Source organism: Pristis pectinata, chromosome 3 (genome assembly GCF_009764475.1).
Source record: "Pristis pectinata isolate sPriPec2 chromosome 3, sPriPec2.1.pri, whole genome shotgun sequence".
Taxonomy (NCBI): domain Eukaryota; kingdom Metazoa; phylum Chordata; class Chondrichthyes; order Rhinopristiformes; family Pristidae; genus Pristis; species Pristis pectinata.
Genome location: NC_067407.1, coordinates 9,683,266 through 9,710,243, shown reverse-complemented (window position 1 = coordinate 9,710,243; position 26,978 = coordinate 9,683,266). Strand labels below are relative to the sequence as shown.

General features: G+C 46.8%; 1 protein-coding gene across 1 annotated transcript in view; it reads left to right on the top strand.

Moving 5' to 3' along the window:
• The window catches only part of st6galnac5a (ST6 (alpha-N-acetyl-neuraminyl-2,3-beta-galactosyl-1,3)-N-acetylgalactosaminide alpha-2,6-sialyltransferase 5a), a 51,991-nt gene extending 38,585 nt beyond the window's left edge, over positions 1 to 13,406 (top strand). The window contains 2 exon segments of the mRNA XM_052010706.1: positions 3,987 to 4,094; positions 12,480 to 13,406. Of these exon segments, the coding sequence (XP_051866666.1) occupies positions 3,987 to 4,094; positions 12,480 to 12,717 (346 nt within the window). The 3' untranslated portion in view covers positions 12,718 to 13,406.
• Positions 13,407 to 26,978: the final 13,572 nt, after the last annotated feature.

The window sequence follows — 26,978 nt, the reverse complement described above, 5'->3', positions numbered from 1 at the left end:
AATGGGAAAAACTGTGTCCGATATTGGAGTCTCATTAACAGTGGCGGAAATAGCGAAGGGTGATCCATTGTATTTGGCGCTGGTTATAGATAGATAACCTCAAGCAGAACTAATGAGTGTTAACACAAATGGAGAAAGTGAGTTGCCTGAAGTTGTTGATTTTGATATTGAGTGCGGAAGGCTGCAATGCTCCCTGTCAGAAGATGAGGTGGTGTCCCTCAAGCTTGCTTTGGGTTGCTAAAACAGTGCAGGAGACGACAGTCCGATATGTCAGGGTATGAGTTGGGTGGAGAGGAGGGGGGAAGAGAATGTAGTGCACCAGGCCGGAACAGTGCAGGTGAATCACTGGCTCACTGGTCCCTAGATAGTGGGAAGTGAAGAGATAAAAGGTCAGTTGTTGCATCTCCTGCAGTTGCATGGAAGGTGCCAAGAGAAGGGCAGAGGGAAGCTCCCTTCAGCATGCTTACGTGGGAGGGAGCGCATCTGGTCGTGGAGTCTCATTGAAGGTGATGGAAATTGTGAAGGATGATCCACCTGAACGTGGAGGCTGGAGCAACAGATAAGATGAGATTTCTTTATTAGTCACATGTACATCGAAACACACAGTGAAATGCGTCTCTTGCGTAGAGTGTTCTGGAGCAGCCCGCAAGTGTCGCCGCGCTTCTGGCACCAACATAGCCTGCCCACAACTTCAGAACTCGTACATTTTTGGAATGTGGGAGGAAACCCACACAGACACGGGGAGAACGTACAAACTCCTTACAGACAGTGGCGGGAATTGAACCCGAGTCGCTGGTGCTGTAATAGCGTTATGCTAACCGCTACACTACCATATCTTCCTCACTACCACAGGACTCAGCAGGTCAAGCATTATTATGTTTAATTTACGTTTTTCTTGTGAATGTTGTGACTGTGATGCTATGTGCCTGTGATGCTGCTGCAAGTAAGTTTTTCATTGCCCCTGTGCACACATGGACTTGTGCAGATGGCAATAAACTCGGCTTCGACTTGAGCAGCATCCGTGGGGGGGGAGAGGAATTGTCAACGTCCCCTCATCAGGACAGAGAGGGGAGATGGCCAGTATAAAGAGGAGAGGGAGAGTGGTGAGATAGGGATCAAAGGTGATTGGGAGACTGAGGGGTGAGGGGAGGGGGTTGAAGGATGATGGGCAGAGCAAGCCAGGTAGGGGAGGGGTGGTTTAGGAGACAGGCGGGTGGACAATAGATGGAGGCAGACAAAAAGAGGAAGATGGGGCCCAGGAGGGGGATGGGGGATGGGGAGGGTGAAGGTGGAGACAGGTCCTGGAGGCACTTGTGTATGGTGGCTGGTTGGGTGGAAAGTGAACACTGGGGGATCTCTATCCTTCCTCTGCCTATTGACACTGCAGCAGTCCCTCAGCACTTCAGTAAAGCATCAGTGTAAGTCTGGTGCTCACACCCTGGATGTGACCCAAAAAGTAAACTGCTGGAGGAACCCAACCTGTCAAGGCAGCATCTGTGGAGGGAAATGGACAGTCGACGTTTCGGATCAAGACCCTTCATTGGTCCACCTCCCTCCACAGATGCTGCCTGGCCTGCTGAGTTCCTCCAGCAGTTAGTTTTTTGATCCACCTTCCAGCATCTGCAGTCTCTTGTGTCTCCAGCCCCATGTCCCAAGCAGGGAGAGGGCAGTTTTCAGCCCCTAGTGTATGAACAACAATGCATTTGCCTGAAAAGTCGACCCTTATTTACTGTGAACAGTTTTGTGCCTCCTTTGGAACATTATGGACCCATTTTCAAAGAGGACATTATGTTGCATCAGCTGAAATTGCCAACAGTGGGAAGGAGAGAACATGTATTTCTCCAGCACTTGACACTTTGTCAAATGTGAAGGCGTGCTTCCGAAGCTAATGGATTACTTCTGACTCAGAGTTATTCCTTCTATGTCGGTATTTTAGGCTGAGATAGATAAGATTATTGTATAGCACCCTTTGGAATCTCAGGCAGTTCCAAACTACACAACCAACAAAGTACCTTTGAGGTCTATTATTGTGGCAATGCATCGCCAGCTAATTTTCCAGCTTATGAGAAAAAAACTGCCCTAAAATGCATCACGCAAACTGCTGAAGGAACTCAGCAGGTCAGCCGGCATCTATGGAGGGAGATGGATAGCTGACGTTCCGGGTCAACCCCAAACGCCAGCTGTCCATTCCCCTCCATAGACGCTGCCTGACCCGCTGAGCTCCTCCAGTGCTTTGTGTCTTACTCCAGATTCCAGCATCTGTAGTCTCTTGTGTGTACCCCAAAATGCATTATGTTTTTGGAAGGATATTAGCAAAGCAAAATTCTGCAGATGGTGGAAATGCTGAAATTTAACAGAAATTGCTAGAAGTACTCAGTATGTCAGGATTCTTTCTGGTGAAAGCAAAGCCTAAACAGACAGACTAGCAAGGTGCCAGGGATATTAGGCTTGGGAGTTGTTCTGCTTTTAGAGCGGTGGGAGATTAAGATGGCAGGGTCGGTCAAACTGTGAACGGTTTGTGAATTAGAACTGTTCCCACTGGTGAGAGGAGCAGTAACCAGGAGGGACGCAGCTTGTAGACAACAGCAAGCCCAAGGGAGATATTGAGAACATATTCTCACTGTGTCTCTGTTCTCACTGAACCAGTAAGGGTGATCACTCTTAAGGATTGTGAAGGCAGATGTAACTTTAGGTAGAGAATAGGGCATGAAGTGTCATAGAGGTGTACAAGATGATAAGAGGCATAGATCGAGTGGACAGTCGGAGACTTTTTCCCAGGGCGACATTGGCTAACACGAGGGGACATAATTTTAAGGTGATTGGAGGAAGTTATAAGGGGGATGTCAGGGGTAAGTTTTTTACACAGAGAGTGGGTGCATGGAACGCACTGCCAGCAGAGGTTGTGGGGGCAGATACATGAGGGACATTTAAGAGACTCTTAGACACATGAATGATAGATAAATGGTGGGGGGGGGGGGGAGGGCGATGTGGGATGGAAGGGTTAGATAGATCTTAGAGCAGGATAAAATGTCGGCACAACATTGTGGGCCGAAGGGCCTGTACTGTGCTGTAGTGTTCTATGTTCTATGAAAGCTCACTTCTCTTTCCACAGCTGCTGCCTGCCCTGCTGAGCATTTCCAATGTTTTCAGTTCTATTTAAGTATTCCCATTAGTTCTGCCCAGTGCAACAGCCCCCGCACTTTCTGAATCGTGGTTGTGGGGTCTTTCACATCCACCTGAGAAGGCAGACAGGGCCTCAGTTTAAAGTTTCATCCAAAGGCAGCACTACTGGTGCTGGAGTGTTAGCCAGGATGTTGTGTTCAGGAGTGGGACTTGACCCAGCAGCTGTCTGGCTCAGGGACCAGAGTGCTCCCCTGAGCCACCAGCTGAGACTAATTGTGTTTGTATTTCCTGATCTTGTTCTGCTATACTTTTCTTCTTTCCCACCATTTCATCATAGATCTGAAAACTTTTATGCCATTCAATAGAGTCACAGAGTCACACAGCATGGGTAAACAGACCTTTCAGCCCATCGAGTCCCTGCCAACCCATTTAACACTAATCCCATTTTATGCTCCCCACATTCGTATCAACTTCCCCCAGCATCCTACCTCTCACTCGTACATGGGGGGGACCTTACAGCGGCCAACTAACTACCAACCGTTACATCTTTGGGATGTGGGGGGTGGGGGTGGAGTACTGGAGCACCCAGAGAAAATCCAGGTGGTCACAGGGAGAACGTGCAAACTCCACACAGACAGCACCAGAGGTTGGGATTGAACCCGGATCGCTGGAGCTGTGAGGCAGCAGCTCTACCAGGTGCACCATTGTACTGCCCTGAAACCAATAAAATGATGGCCAATCTTTTACCTCAGCTCCACCTCTCTGTGCTCACCCCATATCCCTTCCTGCCCTTAAAAGCATTTATTGACTAATTAGATATTGCCACTACACTGATACAGGAAAACAGAATGTTTATTTTCTAGGAAAACCTCCAATTCATGGTTGAGTACTGGCTGGTTCACCATGATCATCGCTCTTGAACTTTGTGACAGAATTGATGTCTACGGCATGGTCCCACCTAACCTCTGCAGGTAGGTCCTTACCCATTGCTTTGGTGTTGTTGCATCAGAGAAGGGCATGAGGTCCTTATGTTGGCTTCCTGACCCATTCCTCCAGTTCCCGATCCTGTTAAACAAGCCTTGAAGTGTAGGTGGTTCCTCCGGACTAGTTTCAATCCCCTTGATGCACTGGAGAGGATTTTCCTGGTCTTTTCTTCTTACTGGCTTGAATTTTTGATGTCTGTTTTGTGTTCTCCTCCCCTTTGGCTTTGGGTAAATTACAGAGGGTAAATATTGTGCCAAATAATGATGTGGGACAAGCCAAATAGATCAGAGGCCTCTTCCTGTCCATTATTCTTTACAGGTAATTTGGAAGGAATCATAGACAACTCTGCTAGCCCCTTTGCCCAAAGGCACTTTTCTACTGCTATTATTTGACATCAATCCAAAACTGGGGACTGGGCCAAACAGCCTGTCAAATAACCCTACCTCAAGTAATGAATTCAGGACCTTCCAATCTGTTTTTTTAATTCATTCTTGGGATGCGGGCATTGCTGGCAAGTATTAGACTCACTTCCTCATCGTCCTTGATGGGGCTGGTGACTTGGCTTCTTGAACAACTGCAGTCCTTGTAGTGAGGAGGTTCCACAATGCCGGAATAGTGACATATTTCCAAGGCAGGATCATGTGTGACTTAAAATCTGCCACAGTCAGAAATCCGCCTTCCAGCACTGGGTCCAGGTAATGGCCCTTCAAGTGCACATCCAAGACCTGTTGAATTGTATTGACAGTTTCTGAAAGTCGGGTGGGGGAGGTCTTGGTGTGGTTGTACGGGACGCTGGTGAGGCCACACTTGGAGTACTGTGTTCAGTTTTGGTCACCCTGCTATAGGAAAGATGTTATTAAACTGGAAAGATTGCAGACAAGATTTACAAGGATGCTGCCAGGACTTGAGGAGAGGTTGGACATGCTAGGAGTTTATTCCTTAGAGTTTAGGAGACTGAGAAGTGACCTTATAGAGATGTATAGAATCATGAGGGGCATAGATAGGGTGAACGCACACAGTCTTTTTCCCAGTGTCGGGGAATCAAGAGCTAGAGGGCATAGGTTTAAGGTGAGATGGGAAAGATTTAATAGGAACTTGAGGGGCAACTTTTTTTACACAAAGGGTGGTATGTATGTGGAATGAGCTGTCAGAGGAAGTAGTTGAGGCAGGTACGATAACAACTTTCTTAAAAGTTGGACAGGTACATGGAAAGCAAAGGTTTAGAGGGCCAAACATGGGCAAGCAGGACTAGCTTGGATGGGGCGTCTTGGTTGGCATGGACCAGTTGGGCCAAAGGGCCTGTTTCCATGCTGTATGACTCTATGATATTCCCTCCATTTAAGGCAGTGAGTTCCTGACCCCCTCCACACTTTGGGTGAAAAATCCTTTTCCTCATCTCCCTTCTAATCCTTCTACCAATCACTTAAAATCTGTGCCATCTGGTTTTTGACCTCTACAAAGGGAAAGATGTCCTCTCCTTAGCCCTTATACCGGTTATATCAGGGATTCGTCGAGGTATACAGGATGGAAACAGGCCCTCTGGCCAAACTCATCCATACTGACCAAGATGTCTTTCCAGGCTAATCCTATTTGCCTGCATTTGCCCTGTATCTCTCTAAACCTATTCTATCCAGGTACCTGTATAAAGGAGAGCTTGGAAGCAATGGTGTTCCTATGCAACTGTTACCAGATTATTGTTCTGGGTGGAGAAGATAGTGGTTTGGGAGATAGAACATAGAACATAACAGCACAGTACAGGCCCTTCGGCCCACGATGTTGTGCCGACATTTTATCCTGCTCTAATATCTATCCCTTCCCTCCCACATAGCCCTCCATCTTTCTATCATTCATGTGGCAATCTAAGTCTCAAATGTCCCTAATGTATCTGCCCCACAACCTCTGCAGGCAGTGCGTTCCACACACCACCACTCTCTGTGTATATAAAAAAAACCTCTGACATCCCCTTTATACCTTCCTCCAATCACCTTAAAATGATGCCCCCTCATGTTAGCCATTGTCGCTCTGGGAAAAAGTCTCTGACTATCCACTCAATCTATGCCTCTTATCATCTTGTACACCTCTATCAAGTCACCTCTCAACCTCCTCCTCTCCAAACAGACTAGCTCACTAAACCTATCCTCATAAGACATGCTCTCCAATCCAGGCAGCATCCTATTAAATCTCCTCTGCACCCTCTCTAAAGCTTCCACATCCTTCCTATAATGAGGCAACCAGAATTGAACACAAGACTCCAAGTGTGGTCTAACCAGAGTTCTATAGAGCTGCAACATTACCTCGCGGCTCTTGAACTCAATACCCCAACTTATGAAGGCCAACACTCCATATGCCTTCTTAACAACCCTCTCAACCTGCGTGGCAACCTTGAGGGATCTATGGACGTGGACCCCAAGATCCCTCTGTTCCTCCACACTACTAAGAGCCCTGCCATTAACCTTGTCTTCTGCCTTCAAATTTGATCTCCCAAAGTGTGTCACTGCACATCTTTTCCGGGTTGAACTCCATCTGCCACTTCTCAGCCCAGCTCTGCATCCTATCAATGTCCTGTTGTAATCTTCAGCAACCTTCTACACCATCCACAACACCACGAACCTTCGTGTCATCTGCAAACTTACTAACCCACCCTTCCACATCCTCATCCAAGTTATTTATAAAAATCACAAAGAGGAGGGGTCCCAGAACACATCCCTGCAGAACACCACTGGTCACCGACCTCCAGGCAGACAGATGCTGTCAAAAAAGCCTTGAAGATTTGCAGACTGTTCATCTGCAGCCTACTGAAGCTACATTGTACTATGATGGAGTGAGTGAAGCTGTCTGTCCAGTGCACTGCCTTGTCTTGGATGTTGCTGAGATTCCAGAGTGCACCTTAGGTGGTAGGAAGGCTGTGAAGAGTCAGTAGGTGTGTAATTCACTTGCCATCCACCTCAGTTATCAGAGAATATATGGAGATGTGTTTGACGTAACTCATAAAGTACCAGTTGGTGCATACGTGAGAGGGAATGCACTTGTACGTAACCGTACTCCGCAAATTTCTGTTAAGTGACTGTTCACGCATGTCACTAAACTGATGTGTTAGGAAATTGATTTTACATTAATGCTTGATTACAAGCAAAAAAAAAGAACTTTCATTTGTACAGCCAATGAAGCACTTCAGAGCTGCATTTGTCAATGTAATCAGGCCGCTAATTAAACTAAGTATATTCTTTAATAATTGCAATTCTTAATATTCACCCCAACGGAATTGAATCGCAGCTAAGAAACCATTGCTGGGACCCTCCAAAATTAAATAGCCTGTGGTACAAACTGAAATATTTAAGATGTGTAATGAACATTTTTCTAAAGCACAGTTGACAAACTGAAGGTCCCACAGTGAAAGATTCCGACTGAACATTTGTTCTAATTGGCAGCTTTCGTTCTAATTATCGAAGGACATGAGAACAAAATGGTGATGCCTGTCTATTGTGGCAGCTTTCACATTGATAACACTCCTGCACGTTTCACCCTGTCATTGGCCCCCTTGGGATCACTTTTTTTAAAATGTTTTAAGCCGCACTTAAACCATTCATCTGAATTCAGTGGGCCACACTTGTAATCATTTGTATGGGGGTAGGAGTATTTCATTCACTAATAGTCTTGTCACGCCCCCATATACAGGGCTTTGTGGAAATCTACTAAGGCAATAGGACTGTGTTTATATTGATGTAGAGGGAATTTAACTGGAACTATATCTTTCAAGCACTTCCTTCTCATAATAAGGATTTCATTAAGGCATAAAGGATAGACAGAGGGAAAATTCCAGTCGTCCCACAGTGGAGACAGGTGAGACTGCAGATGCTGGAATCTGGAGCAACCTGTCCTGATGCAGTTTCGACCCGAAACATCGATCATTCCTTCCTCCACCCCCCCCCCCCCCCCCCACAGGTGTTGCTTGACCCACTGAGTTTCTCCAGCAGATTGTTCATTACTCATCCCACAATTTTCACTCCAGGCTACATGGCCTGTCCCAACCTCTGCACCTTTCTATCTGATCACGACTGATCCTTGCATTCTGCTTGTGGCCCCCTTTTGCTATCACCTTCACCCTTAGTCCTCTGGTCACCAGTCACTTTCTCAGGAGAAATCGTTCTTGCCCTAGTTACTCCGTCCAACCTTCTCGTCCAAGTGGAGCACTCTATCGGATCTACTAGAGAATCAGCTTAATCGATACCAGCAAGTCTTTGGGCACAGCACAATCCCACAGTGTTTTGGCAGAGCTATGAATAAAGACAACAAAGACAGAGCTATGAATAATTACTGATGGAACATTACACAAAAAAAACTCAAATTGAAGCAAGTTGGACTTTTAATTCAACAACAACACTCTTAGCAGTGTGGAGGAACAGAGGGATCTTGGGGTCCACGTCCATAGATCCCTCAAGGTTGCCACGCAGGTCAATAGGGTTGTTAAGAAGGCGTATGGTGTGTTGGCCTTCATTAGTCAGGGTACTGAGTTCAAGAGCCGCGAGGTGATGTTGCAGCTCTGTAGAACTCTGGTTAGGCCAACTTAGAGTATTGTGTTCAATTCTGGTCGCCTCATTATAGGAAGGATGTGGAAGCTTTAGAGAGGGTGCAGAGATTTACCAGGATGTTGCCTGGATTAGAGAGCATGTCTTATGAGGATAGGTTGAGTGAGCTAGGGCTTTTCTCTTTGGAGAGGAGGAGGATAAGAGGTGTACAAGATGATAAGAGGCATAGATCGAGTGGACAGTCAGAGACTTTTTCCCAGGGTGAAAATGGCTCACACAAGGGGCATAATTTTAAGGTGATTGGAGGAAGGTATAAGGGGGATGTCAGGGGTAAGTTTTTTTTACATAGTGGTGGGTGGGTGGAACGCACTGCCGGCAGAGGTTGTGGGGGCAGATACATTAGGGACATTTAAGAGGATCTTAGATAGCCGCATGAATAATAGAGAAATGGGGTGCTATGTGGGAGGGAAGGGTTAGATAGATCTTAGAGCAGGATAAAATGTCGGCACGACATTGTGGGCCGAAGGGCCTGTACTGTGCTGTAGTGTTCTCTGTGATGTGGCAGTACAGCCCAGGGTGCTTCACAGTCAAACACAGGCAGATGGGATGAACTCAGATAGACGTCATGGTCAACATGGATGAGTTGGACCGAAGGGCCTGTTTCTGTGTTGTATTACTCTATGACTCTGGCAATGCTATCAAGCCAAAATTGACACCATAAGGAGATATTAGGGCATGGGACCAGGAACTTGGTCAATGAGACAGATTTTAATGAGCAGCTTAAAGAGGAAAGAGAGGTGGAGAGGTTTGGGTGGCGGTTGCTTTGTTTGAGGCCTTTGCAGCTGATGACACAGTCAGTGATGGAGCAATTAAATTCAGGATGATTAAGAGGCCAGAGTTAGAGAACTGCAGATAGCTGGGAGGACTGTGGGAATTTACAGGAATTGGAAGGGTGAGACACAGGAAAGATTTGAAAATATAACATTTTAAATGTTTTTAAAACATTTTCCTATCTTCAGCCCTGAAGAAGGGTCCTGACCCGAAACGTTGACCGCCTGCTTTTCTCCACGGATGCTGCCTGGCCTGCTGAGTTCCTCCAGCATCATCGTGTTTTTCATCTAGATTCCAGCGTCTGCAGCCCTTTGTTTCTCTGTAACATTTTAAAATTGCGGCATTGCTTAAGTGGGAGCTGTTGCAAGTCAGCAACTTTGCCTTTTAAGTTGGTGTGCTTTGGGACTAAGGTGTTGGAGTTTTCATTCACTTAAGTTTTCTTTCATGGAGAAACAGAAAGTTAATCCAGATGAGTCATCAAAGGCAAATCAGAAGAGACCTCAGAGGCACAAAATCTTGTCCATATCATGGAGGCGAAATCTAATCCAAGCTCATTAAGTATATCCCTCTAGGCCTTTCCTATCCATGTACCTGTCTAAATGTCCTTTAAATATTGCAATTGTACCCAGCTGTACCACTTCCTCTGGCAGCTCATTCCACATACCTAACACCCTCTGCGTGAAAAAGTTGCCTCTCAGGTCCCTGGTGAATCTTCCCCCTCTCACCCTGAACTTATACCTTCTAGTGTTAGACTCCCCTACCCTGTGAAAAAGATTGTGAGCATTCATCTTATCTGTGCCCTTCATGATTTTACATACCTCTATAAGATCACCCCTCAGCCTCCTACGCTGTAGGTAATTGCCTTCCAAAACCTCCCTCTCCACCCTTGTTGAAGATATGTAGACTCGCATCAATACCTTGTCTCTGGAGTGACTCTTGAAAGTTTAACCCTCTACCTCAGAGGCAAGCACTCTACCCATTGAGCCATGATGTACCATAAGGAACAGGGATGAACCTTTAGACCAGGTCCTAAAGGACAACAATGGACTTTACATCTTCAAGATGGAAGGGAAACTGAACTGGAACATTGGACGCTGGTTTAACAGAGACAGAATCGCACAACACAGAAACGGGCCCTTCAACTAACTGGGTTTGTGCTGACCACCAACCACCCATTTATGCTCATCCCTTTTTATTCTCCCCACATTCTCATCAACTCCCCTCACATTTTCCCACTCACCTCCATACTAGAGGCAGTTTTCAGGGCCCAACCAACAGCTTTTTGGGATGTGGAAGGAAACCGGAGCACTTGGAAGTTCTCCCAGGGAGAACGTGCAAACTCTACACAGACGGCAGGATTGAACCCGGGTCTCTGGAGCTGTGAGGCATTGTGCTTTCCATGACACCAAATACAGCTCAGAGCATTTTTTTAGCCAATTAAGTATGCAGGAAGTGTAGTCAATGTAATGACGTTGAAGATGGTATCAGCTTCAGGAAAATAGCCAATGTAATCAAGGATCCCTCCCACCCCAGTCATTCGCTCTTCTCCCACCTTCCTGTCGGGCAGAAGATACAAAAGCTTGAGAGCACGTATCACTAACCCAGGGACAGCTTCCTTTCTACTCATAGAGTCATAGAAACACAACAGCATGGAAACAGGCCCTTCGGCCCAACTCGTCCATGCCAATTAGTCCCATCTGCCTGCACTTGGCCTAAAGCCCTCTGAACCTCTCCCATCCATGTACTTATCTAGATGGCTTTTAACTGTTGCTAAAACCACTATTTCTGGCAGCTCATTCCAAATACACACCGTCCTTTGCATTAAGAAGCTGTCCCTAATATCACTTTTAAATCTCTCGGCTCTGATCTTAAACCTATGCCCTCTTGTTTTTAGCATCCCCTCCCTAGGAAAGACTATGTGCTTTCACTCTATCTACGCCCCTCATGATCTCATATAACTCTATCAGGTCACCCCTCAATCTCCTACATTCCAGGGAATAAAGTCCTAGTCTACACAACCTCTCCTTGTAACTCAGGCTCCCAAGTCCAAGCAACATCCTGGGAAATACCTTCTGCATTTGTTCTAGTTTAATAACATCTTTCTTGTAACAGGGTGACCAAAACTGTGCACAATACTCCAACTGCAGCCTCACCAATGTCTGATATAACTGCAACATAACTTCCCAACTCAGTGGCCTGACTGACACCACCCTGTCTACCTGTGACACCACTTTCAGCGAACTATGCACTTGCACTCCTAGGCCCCTCTGTTCCGTAACACTCCCTGGGGCCCTACCATTCACTTCCCAGTCCTACCCTGGTTTGATCTCCCAAAAAGCAATACCTCACATGTATCCGGATTAAAATCCATTTGCCAATCCTCAGCCCACATACCCAATTGATCAAGATCCCTCTAATTTTTCATAACCTTCTACACTATCTACACCACCACCTATTTTTGTATCATCTGCATCCAGATATCAGACTCTTGAACGGACCTCTCATCTGCTACAAGAAGAACTCTAGATCTCGCAGTCTATTTTATTTGTCTACATGCACTGCACTTTCTCTGCAACTGTAACACTATATCCTGCATTCTGTTTTCCTTTGGGCAGGCACGGTAGTGTAGTGGTTAGCGTAACGCTATTACAGCGCCAGCGACCCAGGTTCAATTCCGGCCGCTGTCTGTAAGGAGTTTGTACGTTCTCCCTGTGGGTTTCCTCCGGGTGCTCTGGTTTCCTCCAAAGTTCCAAAGACATACGGGTTAGGAAGTTGTGGGCATGCCATGTTAGCACCTGAAATGTGGCTGCCCTCAGAACACTCTACGCAAAAGATGCATTTCACTGTGTGTTTCAATGTACATGTGACTAGCAAAGAAATCTTATCTTTCTACTATCAGTGTACTTAAGTATGGACTGATCTGTCTAGATGGCACACAGACAAAAGCTTTTCACTGTATCTTGGTACATGTGACAATGAGATTCCAATTCCAATAACTGTTTTTATCTCCTCCAGGGACCCCACTCACCAACAGGTGCCCTACCATTACTACGAGCCCTCAGGAATCGACGAGTGTACGATGTACATGTCACACGAGCTCGGCCGCAAGGGGAGCCACCATCGCTTCATCACGGAGAAGCGCGTGTTTGCCAGGTGGGCAAAGAAATACAGCATCCACTTCCACCAGCCGGACTGGGAGCCAGACTCAGAGTCGGCAGCTGCCAATCGCACAGACGCTGAAGCCAGCCAATGAGAAGGAAACGCAGCACTCGGAACGACCAGCTGAGCGCCAGGCTCGAGGGACTGTCCACCGATTTCTTTCTTATAAACCACTATCCTGTGAAAGACAGAGAAGCTGCGTTTATAAGACGCCTTTCACAGCCAGAGATGTGCTTCAGAGGTGTCATGATATGATTAAATGGCTGAGGGGATTGCTGGATAGCCACTCCATTCCAACAAAGACGCCCTCGAGGCAGGGACCAGGAACACAACGGCTGTTTTTTTTAAAATCGTGAGGGACAATGTTTGAATTATTAATACTGACTTTGTTAATCTTGCATGCAGCCTTTTACAATTCTTGCAGGGTATTTTTGGATTTATGTGTGTGTGTGTGTGTGTGTGTGTGTGATGTCCCTTTCCCCAATCACTGACCTGTAATACTATTTATATCAAAGGACGTTTATTATCGTACTGGGCTGCAATGCATCACTTTTGAACTTTTGCTGACATTTTAACCAAATACCATGGACTGCTCGGAGTTGTAGCAACTAATTAATCTTCCTGTGTGCCAAGGACTCCTTTCACTGTGAGAAAATATGTTGGGGAAATAAAAGTATCTGCTGAGTAACTCAGAACCAATAGATGGTCTGTTCTGAAGTTTGGGAAAGGAGGAGGCAGTTCAGGCCCCTCTTTCCTATTCTGTCCTTCAACTTGATCAACAGTGATCTCATTTTAAAGCCATCCAACCTTTAATGCTCCAATCACCTAATCATAGTTTTGAAATCACAAGTTCAACACATCTATCAACACCCACACACCCCCACCAACCGCTGATCCCATCACCAGCTCATCGAGATGAGTTCCAGATTTTCAGAAACCCCGAAGAAGCAAAAACCCGCAGATGCTGGATCCCCGAAAACAAAAGCACAAAATGCTGGAAACAGCAAGTTCGAACAGCGTCTGTTGGGAGGGACAAAACAGCTTAACGGTTCAGGTCAATGAATCTTCGTCAAAATTGGAAAAGTGAACAAACAAGCGTGATTTAAGTTGCAGAGAGGGGAGGGCGGAGAGAAGTGGTAATTCTGTGATAGGGGGAGACCAAAGTTGCCAAGGGAGTAAATTAGCAACCAGCGGATGGGGATAGAAAAGAAACAAGTTGAAACAGAAAGGTATCACATCTGTGGAGAGAGGAAAAAAAAGGTTGATACCTGAAAATTGTTGAATCCAATATTGAGTCCCAAGGTCTGGCTCAGATGGAAAGATGGGCTCTTGTTGTTGAGCTTGTTCTTGGCATCGTTGGAGCAATGTGGGAGACCAAAGATACAAGAGTGAGAGGGGAGCAATTAATTAAGTTGAGGGATAACTGGAAGCTCTAGATCACCCTGGAGGATTGAACAGAGTGATGTGCAAAGGATCACCCAATCCTTGTTCATCCCCCAGTGTAGAGGAGACTTAACTGTGCCTACTGAATGCAACACACAGCATTGGAAGGAGTGCAAATGAATTGCTGCTTCACCTGGAAGAACTGTTTGGATCCCTTGACGACGAGAGGAGGTGAAAAGAGGAGCAGCACAGTGGTGGGCCAGTAGAGCCGCTGTCTCATGGCACCAGAGACCCGGTTCAATCCTGAACTCCAGTGCTGCCTGCGTGGAGTTTGCATGTTCTCTCTCTGACCGTGTGGGTTTCCCAGGGTGGTTTCCCCCCACATCCAAAAGACCTGCAGGTTGATAGGTTAATTGACAGTACCATTACAACGTTTAAAAGACGTTTGGACAGATACATGGATAGGAAAGATTTAGAGGGATATGGGCCAAATGCAGGCAACTGAGACTGGCATCTTGGCTGGCATGGATGTTTTGGGCCTGTTTCCGTGCTATGGCACTGTAAGTTGCCCCAGTTGTGTCGATGAGTCACAGAATCGGGGGGGGGAGTTGAGAATAGGGCAAAATAAAAATGGGATTAGTGGGAATGCGTTGTTGATGGTAGGTGCAGACTCGGTGAGTTTAAGGGTCTGTATTGCTGCTCTATTTCCTTGTTAGATGTCCCACGGTTCCATGGAAAAGTGCTGTGAGAAGGGGAGTGGTTGGTGAGATGGACGAGCGGGCCAGGGAGCTGTGGAGGGAACTGTTCCCATGGAAAACTGGCAGCGGAGGGAAGGCAAAGATGCATCTAGTGATGGAAACTCGTTGAAGGCTCAAATCACTGAGGATGAGCCATTGAATATGGAGACTGACAAGTGGAAGATAGACACTATCCCTGTTCAGGCTGGGAGGGGAAGGAGTAACATAGAGGTACGGGAAATAAGGGAGCCACGAGGGCAGCTGGTGCCTTAGAAACCCAACATGCAGCTGAAAACTTCAGCAAAGGGATCAAGCAGTGGGTGAGAGAATATAACTATGGAGCCTTTAAAAAATGAAAATGAGAGCAAATAAAATATCTTTTGGCACATATTATAAATACAGTGTTCTTAATATGTTTGAATGTCTCACCACAGTTCCTGTTTGCATTCAGCAGTAATACTCTTAAGTGCATCAAATCCAAAATCTATGTGCAGCAACATAGCTCATCGCAAGGTCCCAGTTGTTGCATCTGATCTCGTTCCATTGACTTTCAGGGGCTGCTTCAGCAGATAGTTTGCTAGCTCTCCCTTGGATCCAACAAGGCCTCATCAATAAAACTGGTCCCATGTAAGCCAGTGAGACTTTTCCCAATCAAACAACAGCCACCTCTGGCCTGTAAAGTATGTCTGATTTCAGTGTGAGGTACAAACGATGAACCTGATGTCCTTGTCAGGAGTCCAAAACCAAAGGCCATCACTGTTAAGATAGAGTAGGTGATTCAAGGGTTGCCTTAACCAGGCTGCAGTTAGAATGCAGAACTCACTATCTCAATAGAGCTTTGTAGATGCATGGACCCGAGATTTGGGGATCAGTTGTGAAAGTGGGTGAGGTGAGAGATCAGCTCTGGTCTTATTGAATGATTAAACAAGTTTAAGGAATCCTATAGCCTTGTCCTGCTTCTGAAGATTCTTATAAGGGGTGCTTGCTGTCATGCATGTAGAGAACACTACATAAACAGATAAGTGCCTGTGATGCTGCTGCAATTAAGTTTTTCATTGCACCTGTGCACACATGTACTTGTGTATATGACAATAAACTCAACTTTGACTTTAAAAAAGGAAGCGTTAGATGACAAGAGGTAGAGGAGCCTTTTATAGATCATAAACGGCGGCAAATACTTGTTAGATCCAAATGGCTGTTTGGTAGTTCTGTGCTTCTGTGTAATTTTTTTCCAGTGCGACAATGGCTAACACGAGTGGACATAATTTTAAGGTGATTGGAGGAAGGTATAAGGGGGATGTCAGGAGTAGGTTTTTTACACAGAGAGTGGTGGGTGCGTGGAACGCACTGCCGGCAGAGGTTGTGGGGGCAGATACGTTAGGGACATTTAAGAGACTCTTAGACACATGAATGATAGAAAAATAGGGGGCTATGTGGGAGGGAAGGGTTAGATAGATCTGAGAGCAGGATAAAATGTCGGCACAACATTGTGGGCCGAAGGGCCTGTACTGTGCTGTTAGTGTTCTATGTTCTAAGTAAGACAGATCTATACCTTAAAAGTAGACACAATTTCTCTCTCTCTCTCTCTCTCTCTCTCTCTTTGCCCCCGCCCCCTTTCTCTCTATCATTCACTCACTCACTCATATCTCGGCTCTGTAGGTGGAGAGACCATGTGATTGATCCAAGGAGCCAAATCTGAGTCCCCTTCTGGGTCGAGCCAGCTGATCTCAACCAATGAATTAATCGCTACCACCCCACCACTCCTAACCCTGCCTCCATTCTCTCAGCCACCCTCCTTGTAAGGGAATCTTTGCTGAGATCGAATTCAGTCACTCCTATCTGTCTATCCTATGTAACTCCATGTATGCTGAATCTTCTTTCTCATGGCCGTTTATCCAGACAGGCTTCTCTTTTGAAACTCCTTGGTCTAGATCGTTTGCTTATAATCCACAGGGGAGCTAAACCCTCTGCCAAATCATTGTTGAGGGCATAGAGCAGTCAAGTGGGCAGAGGGGAAGGTGTTGGGGATTTAGGAGAGGGACGAGGGGAAGGAGATAGAGAAAGGGAGAAAACAATTGGAAGAGTTAGAGGGAGTGGAGGAGGAGGTAGAGGAGGGCGCAGAGATGGAGGGAAGGAGATAGGAGGGAGTGCAGAGTGCAGAGGTGATAGAATTGAAGAGACAGGTAGATGTAATTGAGGTCATGGAAAGAGGGAGGGAAGGAGGAGAGAGTGAGTGGAGAACAAGAGGAAATGGTGAATGGAAAGGGAGGGAGAGGTGAACGAAGTGAAGGAGGCTGGAGAAGAAAGGTGGAGGGAGGGAAAATCGAGGAAACATGGATATAAAAGAGATGTGAATGGAACAGAGGAAGAAGGGAATATAGAGGAGAATGAAATGAAATAGAGAACAGGGAAGTGACAGTAAAGAGGAGCTGATACCACATCACATGCAGGATAATGTACAGTATGGGTGGAAGGTAGCCTCGGTCTCCTGAGTACTCCTGGAATCTCAGGATAATGCTCACCGCCACAGAGAATTTAGGAGCTGAGATTATGTTGTCAATCTTGTATGAATATTCAGGAGTCTTTAGGAATTAAATATTAATCTCCAGGATACTTCTCCGAGTAGGGAGATAAATCATTGGAACATTAAACCAAATGATGAGGCTTTTTTCTTGTTCAGTTATCTGTGATTAAAAAGTTTGGAGGATGATGAAAAAAATGTTGCTGTTCTAATGGTCAAGGATTAATTGAATCAAGCGGTAAAGGGGTTTGCTCTCTTTCCAAATGACCGAGAGCTATTTCTGTGCTTTCCTCCATGGTTGCTTAGATATATGAGGTTCCCGTTGCTAAGGAATGGAAGGTTGGGAGAGATGGTTTGCACAATTCACTGGTGATTGGACCAGCCATATAATGGTGGATGGGCCAATGGGGAGGAGTGTAGGAATAGGCTCCTGCAAGGTGGAAGGTCATGTGATGAAAAATACAGCCATTCACCAACAAGAGTATATAAATTAGAAGCAGGAATGGGCCGTGGCCCCTCAGACCTGCTCCACCATTGTATACGTTCACAGCTGATCTGAGCATAACCTTAACTCTGCATCTTCACCCAAAGGGTGGTGAGTATGTGGAACGAGCTGCCAGAGGAAGTGGTTGAGGCAGGTACATTAACAACTCTTAAAAGGCACTTGGACAGGTAAACGGATAGGAAAGGGTTAGAGGGCCATGGGCCAAATGCGGGAAAATGGGACTAACGTAGATGGGAATCTTGGTCGGCATGGACCAATTGGGCCGAAGGACCTGTTGGTATTGGCATTGGTATTGGTTTATTATTGTCACTTGTACCGAGATACAGTGAAAAACTTGTCTTGCATACCAATCGTACAGATCAATTCATTACACAGTACAGTTACATTGAGTTAGTACAGAGTGCATTGATGTAGTACAGGTAAAAAAGGGAACCGTTCAATAGTCTTATCACAGTGGGGTAGAAGCTGTCCTTAAGCCTGGTGGTATGTGCCCTCAGCCTCCTGTATCTTCTACCTGATGGAAGAGGAGAGAAGAGAGAATGACCCAGGCAGGTGGGGTCTTTCATTATGCTGGCCACTTCGCCAAGGCAGCGAGAGGTAAAGACAAGGAGGGGAGGCTGGTTTCCGTGACGCGCTGGGCTGTGTCCACAACTCTCTGCAGTTTCTTGTGGTCCTAGGCAGAGCAGTTGCCATACCAAGCTGTGATGCATACTGATACGTAGGATGTTTCTGTGCTGTATGAATATGATTCCTGCCTACTCACAGTAATCTTTCACCCCCTTACTTATCAGAAATATATCCAAATCTCCCTAACAAATATTCAAAGACTCTGCTTCCACTGCCATTTGAGGAAGAGAGTTTCAAAGACTCACCACCCTCTGAGAGAAAGAGCTTTGCGTCATCTCTATTGCAAATGGATGACCCAAAGTACTTAAACAGTGACTCCAAGTTTGAAATTCTCCCACAAGACGAAAGATGCTCTCCACATCAACGATGTCAAGAGCCCTCAGAACCTTTCACCTTTTAACCAAGTGATAAGATAAGATAGCTTTATTAGTCACATGTACATTGAAGCACACAGTGAAATGCATCTTTTGCGTAGAATGTTAAGGGGGCAGCCCGCAAGTGTCACCACATTTCCAGCGCCAACCTAGCATGCCCACAACTTCCTAACCCGTACGACTTTGAAATGTGGGAGGAAACCGGAGCACCCGGAGGAAACGCACGAAGACATGGGAAGAACGTACAAACTCCTTACAGACAGCAGGGGAATTGAACCCGGGTCGCTGGTGCTGTAATAGTGTTACGCTAACCGCTACACTACCATGCCTGCTCTTAGGAGAAGTGCTCTCCTAACCTCCAGCAGGTACAAGGCTGCTTCAGGCCGGGAGCAGATCACTGAATGTAGGTGAACCCTCAGGTGCAAAGTTTTCACCCAAACTCAGTCATAAGGTGGTGAAAGAAGCAAGATTGACCCAAGTTGTGACTGGAGACTCTCCTTCCACAGTCCGTCAACAAAGCCTAGCCACAACCCTCTTGTTCCATGTGGGAAAGGTATGGGCATCTGATGATCTTATCCAAAGGGGTAGAACTCCCTCAGTGGGGAGGGGGGTTTCAGTCTCCTGATGTCTCAGTGAACTCCTGTGGGGAAGAGACGCAGACCACGGATAAAGAGCAGAATCTCCCGCATTCCTGGTGTGAATGCTTCCAACTGAAGGGGATTTGGTAGGATTAGTGCAGTAGTAAGTAGAATCTAAAGAAGAAAAAGGTGAAAAGCTGCCACAGACACAAAAACATTTGCAGCGTTACTGCGGAGAGTTGAGCCATCTCGGTGATCGAGGGAGTGGGATCACTGAGCTGAGGGATGTGGGGGTTGTACACAGGCAGGTTCAACTTCATTTATCCAGGGAGAGGGATGAAGTCAGTGGCTTGGGAATGGATTTATGCAAGGGCATGAAGACAATGGATTCCTTCATCCCAATATTTAACAGGAGGAAATTTACACTAGTCCGGTTCTGGGTGTAACATAGAACATAGAACAGTGAAGCACAAGAACAGGCCCTTCGGCCCACGATGTTGTGCCAAACTAATTAAACTAGTAATAAACCCCCTAACTAAACTTATCCCTTCTGCCTACACAATGTCCATGTCCTTCCATTCTCTGCGCATTCATGTGCCTGGATGAGGAAGTGGAGGGGTGGGTTAGTAAGTTTGCGGATGACACGAAGGTTGGGGGTGTTGTGGATAGTTTGGAGGGCTGTCAGAAGTTACAGAGGGACATAGATAGGATGCAGAGTTGGGCTGAGAAGTGGCAGATGCAGTTCAACTCAGATAAGTGTGAAGTGGTTCATTTTGGTAGGTCAAGTATGTTGGCGGAATATAGTATTAATGGGAGGACTCTTGGCAGTGTGGAGGATCAGAGGGATCTTGGGGTCCGAGTCCATAGGACGCTCAAAGCAGCTGCGCAGGTTGACTCTGTGGTTAAGAAAACATATGGTGTATTGTCCTTCATCAATCTGGGAATTGAATTTAGAAGCCGTGAGGCATTGTTGCAGCTATATAGGTCCCTGGTCAGACCCCACTTGGAGTACTGTGCTCAGTTCTGGTCGCCTCACTACAGGAAGGATGTGGAAGCCATAGAGAGGATGCAGAGGATATTTACAAGGATGCTGCCTAGAATGCGGAGCATGCCTTATGAAAGCAGGTTGAGGGAACTCGGCCTTTTCTCCTTGGAGAGACAGAGGATGAGGGGGGACCTGATTGAGATGTATAAGATGATGAGAGGTATTGATAGGGTAGATAGTCAGAGGCTTTTCCCCAGGGCTGAAATGGTGGCCACAAGAGGACATAGGTTTAAGGTGTTGGGGAGTAGACATAGAGGAGATGTCAGGGGTGAGTTTTTTACTCAGAGAGTGGTGAGTGCATGGAATGGGCTGCCGGAAACGGTGGTGGAGGCGGATACGATAGGGTCTTTCAAGAGACTGTTAGATAGGCACATAGAGCTGAGAAGAATAGAGGGCTGTAGGTGAGCCTAGTAATTTCTAGGGTGGGGACATGTTCAGCACAGCTTTGTGGGCTGAAGGGCCTGAATTGTGCTGTGATTGTTCTATGTTCTATGTCCTATATATGAGTCTTTTAAACACCCCCATCATGTTTGCCTCCACCACCACCCCGGCAGCGCATTCCAGGCACCCACCATTTTGTGTAAAAAACTTGCCCCACACATCTCCTTCAAACCTACGCCCTTTCAACTTAAATGGATACCCTCTGGTATTAGACATTTCGACCCTGGGAAAAAGATACTGGCTGTCTATCTATGTTTCTCATAATCTTATAAACTTGTTCTCCCCTCAGCCTCTGCCACTCCAGAGAAAACAACCCAAGTTTGTCCAACCTCTCCTCAAAGCGCATGCCCTCTAATCCAGGCAGCATCCTGGTAAACCTCTTCTGCATCCTCTCCAAAGCCTCCACATCCATAATGGGGTGACCAGAATCGAATGCAATACTCCAGACGCAGCCTAACCAGAGTTTTATAAAGTTGCAACATAATTTCCTGACTCTGGAAGTCATTGTCTTGACTAATAAAGGCAAGCGTGCCACATGCCTTTTTTACCACCCAATCAATCTATGTTGGACAAACAGTGGTGAGCGAGAGCCATTGTAAGCATAAGTCATAAGGTCATACAGCAAAGGAACAGGCCTTGCAGCCCACCATGTCCATGCAGACCATCAAGCTGTTATTCCCATTTGCAAGTACTTGATCGATAGCTTTCAATGCCTTGGCTGTTCAAATGCTTGTCCAGAGACGCTTCTTAAATGTTGTGCGATCAGCTGCCTCCACTCCCCCTCAGCACTGTGCTCCAGATTGCAACCACCCACAGGGTAAAAAAATTCTTTCTCAGATCCCCTCTAAGCTTCTTACTCCTCTCCTTAAACCTTTTCCCTCTAGCCTTAGACACTTCTGCTCTGGGGAGAACCTTACTAAGATAACATAAGATATCTTTATTAGTCACAGGTACAACGAAACAGTGAAATGCACCTTTTGCGTAGAGTGTTCTGGGGGCAGCCCGCAAGTGTCACCACGCTTCCGGTGCCGACATAGCATGCCCACAACTTCCTAACTCATATGTCTTTTTTTTTGAATGTGTGAGGAGACCAGAGCACCAGGAAGAAACCCACGCAGACACGGGGAGAACATACAAACTCCTTACAGACAGCGGCAGGAATTGAACCCGGGTCACTGGCGCTGTAATGGTGTTACACTAACCGGTACACTACTGTGCCTGCCCTCTCGTCCACTATCCGCCCTCTCATAATTTAGCATACCTCTGTTAGGTTCCCCTCAGCCTTCTCCACTCCAAGGGAAACAAACACACCTCAGGGCAGGTAGTGTAGCAGTTAGCGTAACACTATTACAGCGCCAGCGACCCGGGTTCAATTCCGGCTGCTGTCTGTAAGGAGTTTGTACGTCCTCCCTGTGTCTTGCATGGGTTTCCTCCGGGTGCTCTGGTTTCCTCCCACATTTCAAAGGCGTACCGGTTAGGAAGTTGTGGGCATGCTACGATGGCGCTGGAAGCGTGGCGACACTTGCGGGCTGCCCCCAGAACTCTCTATGCAGAAGATGTATTTCACTGTGTGTTTCGATGTACATGTGACTAATAAAGATATCTTATCTTATCCTCATAACATAAACACTTCCTCCCAGGCAACATCCTGGTGAAGCTCCTCTGCACCCTCTCCAGTGCAGTCCTATCATGTTGTCAGCACTGTTACAGTCACTATAACTGAGGGACTTGGTATAGATCGACATCGTCACCCTACCTCAGCTCATCTGCTGCTCAAACCCCTATTCAAGCCTTTACTACCTCCAGATTTGGTCATTCCAATTCTTTCCCATTTCACAAATGTGCTCTATCCTAAACTCCACAGCACATGCTCTACCTTGCACCAAACCTCACTCAGCTGCTGTGCTCACAGACCTACAATGGCCTAAGGTCTAACCAGACCTCAGTTTTATATCCTCACCTAATAATTTAAAGCACTCCTGCCTTGGCTGTCTGTGTACATGGGCACAGGCTGTTGCAGGTGAGAACCAAACTAGTGACAAGGTGAAATGGGAGGGACAGTATTATCAGAAGATCCTGATCGTGAATGTAGAAGCTGTCAAATTCAGATTCAGTTAATTTATTGTTATATAAACCAGGGTGCAAAGAAATTCCTTGCTTGGGTGAAGCTCACAGAGTAAACAGTGTACATGGTAAGATAAGATCTCTTTATTAGTCACATGTACATCGAAACACACAGTGAAATGCACCTTTTGCGTAGAGTATTCTGGGGGCAGCCCGTAAGTGTCGCCACGCTTCCGGCACCAACGCAGCATGCCCACAACTTCCTAGCCCGTACGTCTTTGGAATGTGGGAAGAAACCGGAGCACCCGGAGGAAACCCTCGCAAACACGGGGAGAATGCTAAGGCTTCTTACAGAGAGTGGCCGGAATTGAACCTGGGTCGCTGGCGCTGTAAAGTGTTACGCTAACCACTAAAATAAAACAATAAATACAGTGACAAATGCAAAAACAACAGAATAGTGCAAAGTACAGTAGTGCAAACTGAGGCAGTGCAAAAAGAAATGCTGAAGTGACAATAACGGAAGAGGTAGAATTAAGGGTTCGAGAACGTGGCAGCCCCACCGGGAAGGGGATGTGAAGGAGGTGATTGGTTCAGGAGTCTGACAGCAGTGGGGAAGAAGCTGTTCTTGAGTCTGGGTGTCCGGGCTTTCGAGCTCCTGTATCTTCTCCCGGAAGGTAGAAGAGAGAACAGGGAACGGCCAGGGTGGCAGACATCCTTGACAACACCGTTAGCCTTCCTGAAGCAACGCACAGTGAAGGTGGACTGGATGAAAGAAGTAATGAACCTGTGACGGACTGGGCTGTGTTTACCACTCTCCGCAGGTTCTGGGAAGTGTCAGGGCAGGATGCTCTTTCCATAGTGTCCCAGGTCACTTTATGCAACGTGTACACACCAAACAAAAAATGAGTTTTCTTCCCATTAGACACACCACTTCCTCCTGCAATTCCACACATCCCTTCCAAATTTTACTGGGAATCAGCAAATGTTCCTTCTTCCAAATGTAATGCTCAGCAAGTGCTAACCGTTAGGCCATCTGTGGTAATCTAAACAAGGTTCCTCTCGCTTTGTAAGAACAGATCGCATCTTTAACACATAGAGATACTGGAAAAGGTGCAAAACAGATTTAAACGGAATATGCTAAAACTGAGATATCATGAAAAGTTGAGCAGGCTGAGGTTCCTTTTGAAAAGGGACTGGATTGATGTCTCAAAAATGATGCAAAGATTTGACAGGGTAAATATTTCCATTTGCGAGGAGACCAAAGCTGAGTTAATCATTAATAAATCCAATAAGGATTTCAGAGGAAACTGCTTTATTCACAGAGCAACGCACACTAAGTGCTGGAGGAACTCAGCAGGTCAGGCAGCATCTATGGAGGGAAATAAAGACTCGACATTCCGGGCGAGACCCTTCATCAGGACCGGGAAAGAAGAGGGCAGAAGCCAGAATAAGAAGGTGGGGGGGAGGGGGAGGAGCACAGGCAGGCAGGGGATAGGTGAGTCCAGGTGAGGGGGGGGAGGTAGGAGGGTGGGGGAGGGGGGAGATATAAGAAGCTGAGAGGTGATAGGTCGAAGAGGGCTGAAGGAGGAGGAATCCGGTAGGGAAGGGCAGTGGTCCATGGAATAAAGGGAAGGAGGTGGGGAATAGATGGGCAGGTCGTGAGGGCAGGGGAGGGGAAAGACAAGGGGTGAGGGGGCCACAGGGATGAGGGAGTGGGGGGTTGGAGGAAAAAAAGGGGAGAGAGAAGAGGGGAGGGGTTACCAGAAGTTAGAGAAATCGATGTTGAGGCCAACAGGTTGGAGACTCCCAAGATGGAAGATGAGGTATTGTTCCTCCAACCTACGTCTGGCAGTAGAGGAGGCCGTGGACAGACATGTCAGTATGGGAACTATATCAGTGGGTAGACATATATGGAATGTCTCACCTGGATTCACACCTGGTCTCTCACCTGGACTCACCTATTACCTGCCGGCTCATGCTCCTCCCCCTCCCCTGACCTTCCTATTCTGGCTTCTTCCCTCTTCCTTTCCAGTCCTGATGAAGAGTCTCGACCCGAAACGTCGACTGTTTATTTCCCTCCATGGATGCTGCCTGACCTGCTGAGTTCCTGCAGCACTTTGTGAGTGTTGCTCCAGCTTCCAGCATCTGCAGAATCTCTTGTGTCTCCGTTTATCCACAGAGTGGTGAGATTTCTTTAATTCAGCCATGGCCTGAAAAGTTAACTCAGTTTCTCTGTCCACAGGTCTATCGAGAATTTCTAGCAGTCTGTGTTTTATTACGCAAGGTAAACGACCACTTCCAGCCCACCCCCACCATTCCCCCCACGAGCCACAGTGAGACCCTGGGAAATGTGGCTGTCTTTCGGGAGCTGCCTCTCAGCGAGGGCAGAAATTAGGGTGGAAATTCCTCATTGCCCTCCAGTGCACTGGTACAGCCCTCGGACACCTGAGGAAAATGCTGTTTTGAAGACCAGGACCACATGCTGTGGATGTAGTGAGCGAGTGTACTGTTGACAAATTTGCTACTAATACCAAGATGGGTGAGCTAGCAAGTTGTGGGGAGGTCACAGAGCATGAGAGGGGATATAATTAGAGTCAGAATCAGGTTTATTATCACTGATATATATCGTGAAATTTGTTGTTTTGCGGCAGCAGTACAGTGCAAGACATAAAATTACTATAAGTTACCAAGTATAAATAAATAGTGCAAAAGAGGAATAACAGGTAGAGTTTATGGGTTCATGGACTGTTCAGAAATCTGACGGCAGAGGGGAAGAAGCTGTTCCTGTATTGTTGACTGTGGGTCTTCAGGCTTCTGTACCTCCTCCCCGATGGTATTAACGAGAAGAGGGCATGTCCCAGATGGTGAGGGTCCTTGATGATGGATGCTTCCATCTTGAGGCACCGCCTCTTGAAGATGTCCTCAATGGTGGGGAGGGTTGTGCCTGTGATGGAGCTGGCTGAGTCTACAACCCTCTGCAGCCTCCTTCGATCCTGTGCATTGGAGCCTCCATACCAGACAGTGATGCAACCAGTCAGAATGCTCACCACCGTACATCTGTACATACATCTCTAATGAAGTAGAGCCGCTGGCATGCCTTCTTTGTGATCGCATCAATATGTTGGGCCCAGGATCGATCCTCTGAGATGTTGACGCCTGGGAACTTAAAGCTGTTCACCCTTTCCACTGCTGACCCCTCAATGAGGACTGGTGTGTGTTCCCCCCACTTTCCCTTCCTGACGTCCACAGTCAATTCCTTAGTCTTGCTGACGTTGAGTGTGAGGCTGTTGTTGCGACACCACTCAACCAGCCAATCTATCTCACTCCTGTACACCTCCTCATCGCCATCTGAGGTTCTGCCAACAACAGTGGTGTCATCAGCGAACTTATAGATGGCATGTGAGCGGTGCCTAGCCACACGGTCATGAGTATAGAGACAGTAGAGCAATGGGCTAAGCATGCATCCTTGAGGTGCATCTGTGTTGATTGTCAGCAAGGAGGAGATATTATTACCGATCCGCACTGACTGTGGTCTCCCGATAAGGAAGTCAAGGATCAAGTTGCAGAGGGAGGTACAGAGGCCCAGGTTTTGAAGCTTGTTGATTAGTACTGAGGGGATGATGGTGTTGAATGCCATCAGCCTGACGTATGTATTGCTGTTGTCTAGGTGCTCCAAAGCCGAGTGAAGAGCTAGTGAGATTGCATCCGCTGCAGACCTGTTGTGGTGGTCGGCAGATTGCAACAGGTCCAGGTCTTTGCTCAGGCAGGCCTTAATCCTAGCCATGACCAACCTCTCAAGGTACTTCATCACAGTAGATGTGAGTGCTACCGGGTGATAGTCGTTGAGGCAGCTCACCCTGCTCTTCTTGGGCACCGGTATGATTGATGCCCTTTTGAGGTGGGAACCTCCGACTGTAGCAGTGAGAGGTTGAGAGGAGTGAGAGGTGTAGTGTTATTCTTCCTTTCAAAACATGCATAAAAGGCATTGAGCTCATTGGGGAGTGAAGCATCACTGCCATTTATACTGTTAGGTTTCGCCTTATAGGAAGTAATGGCATGCAAACCCTGCCACAGCTGTCG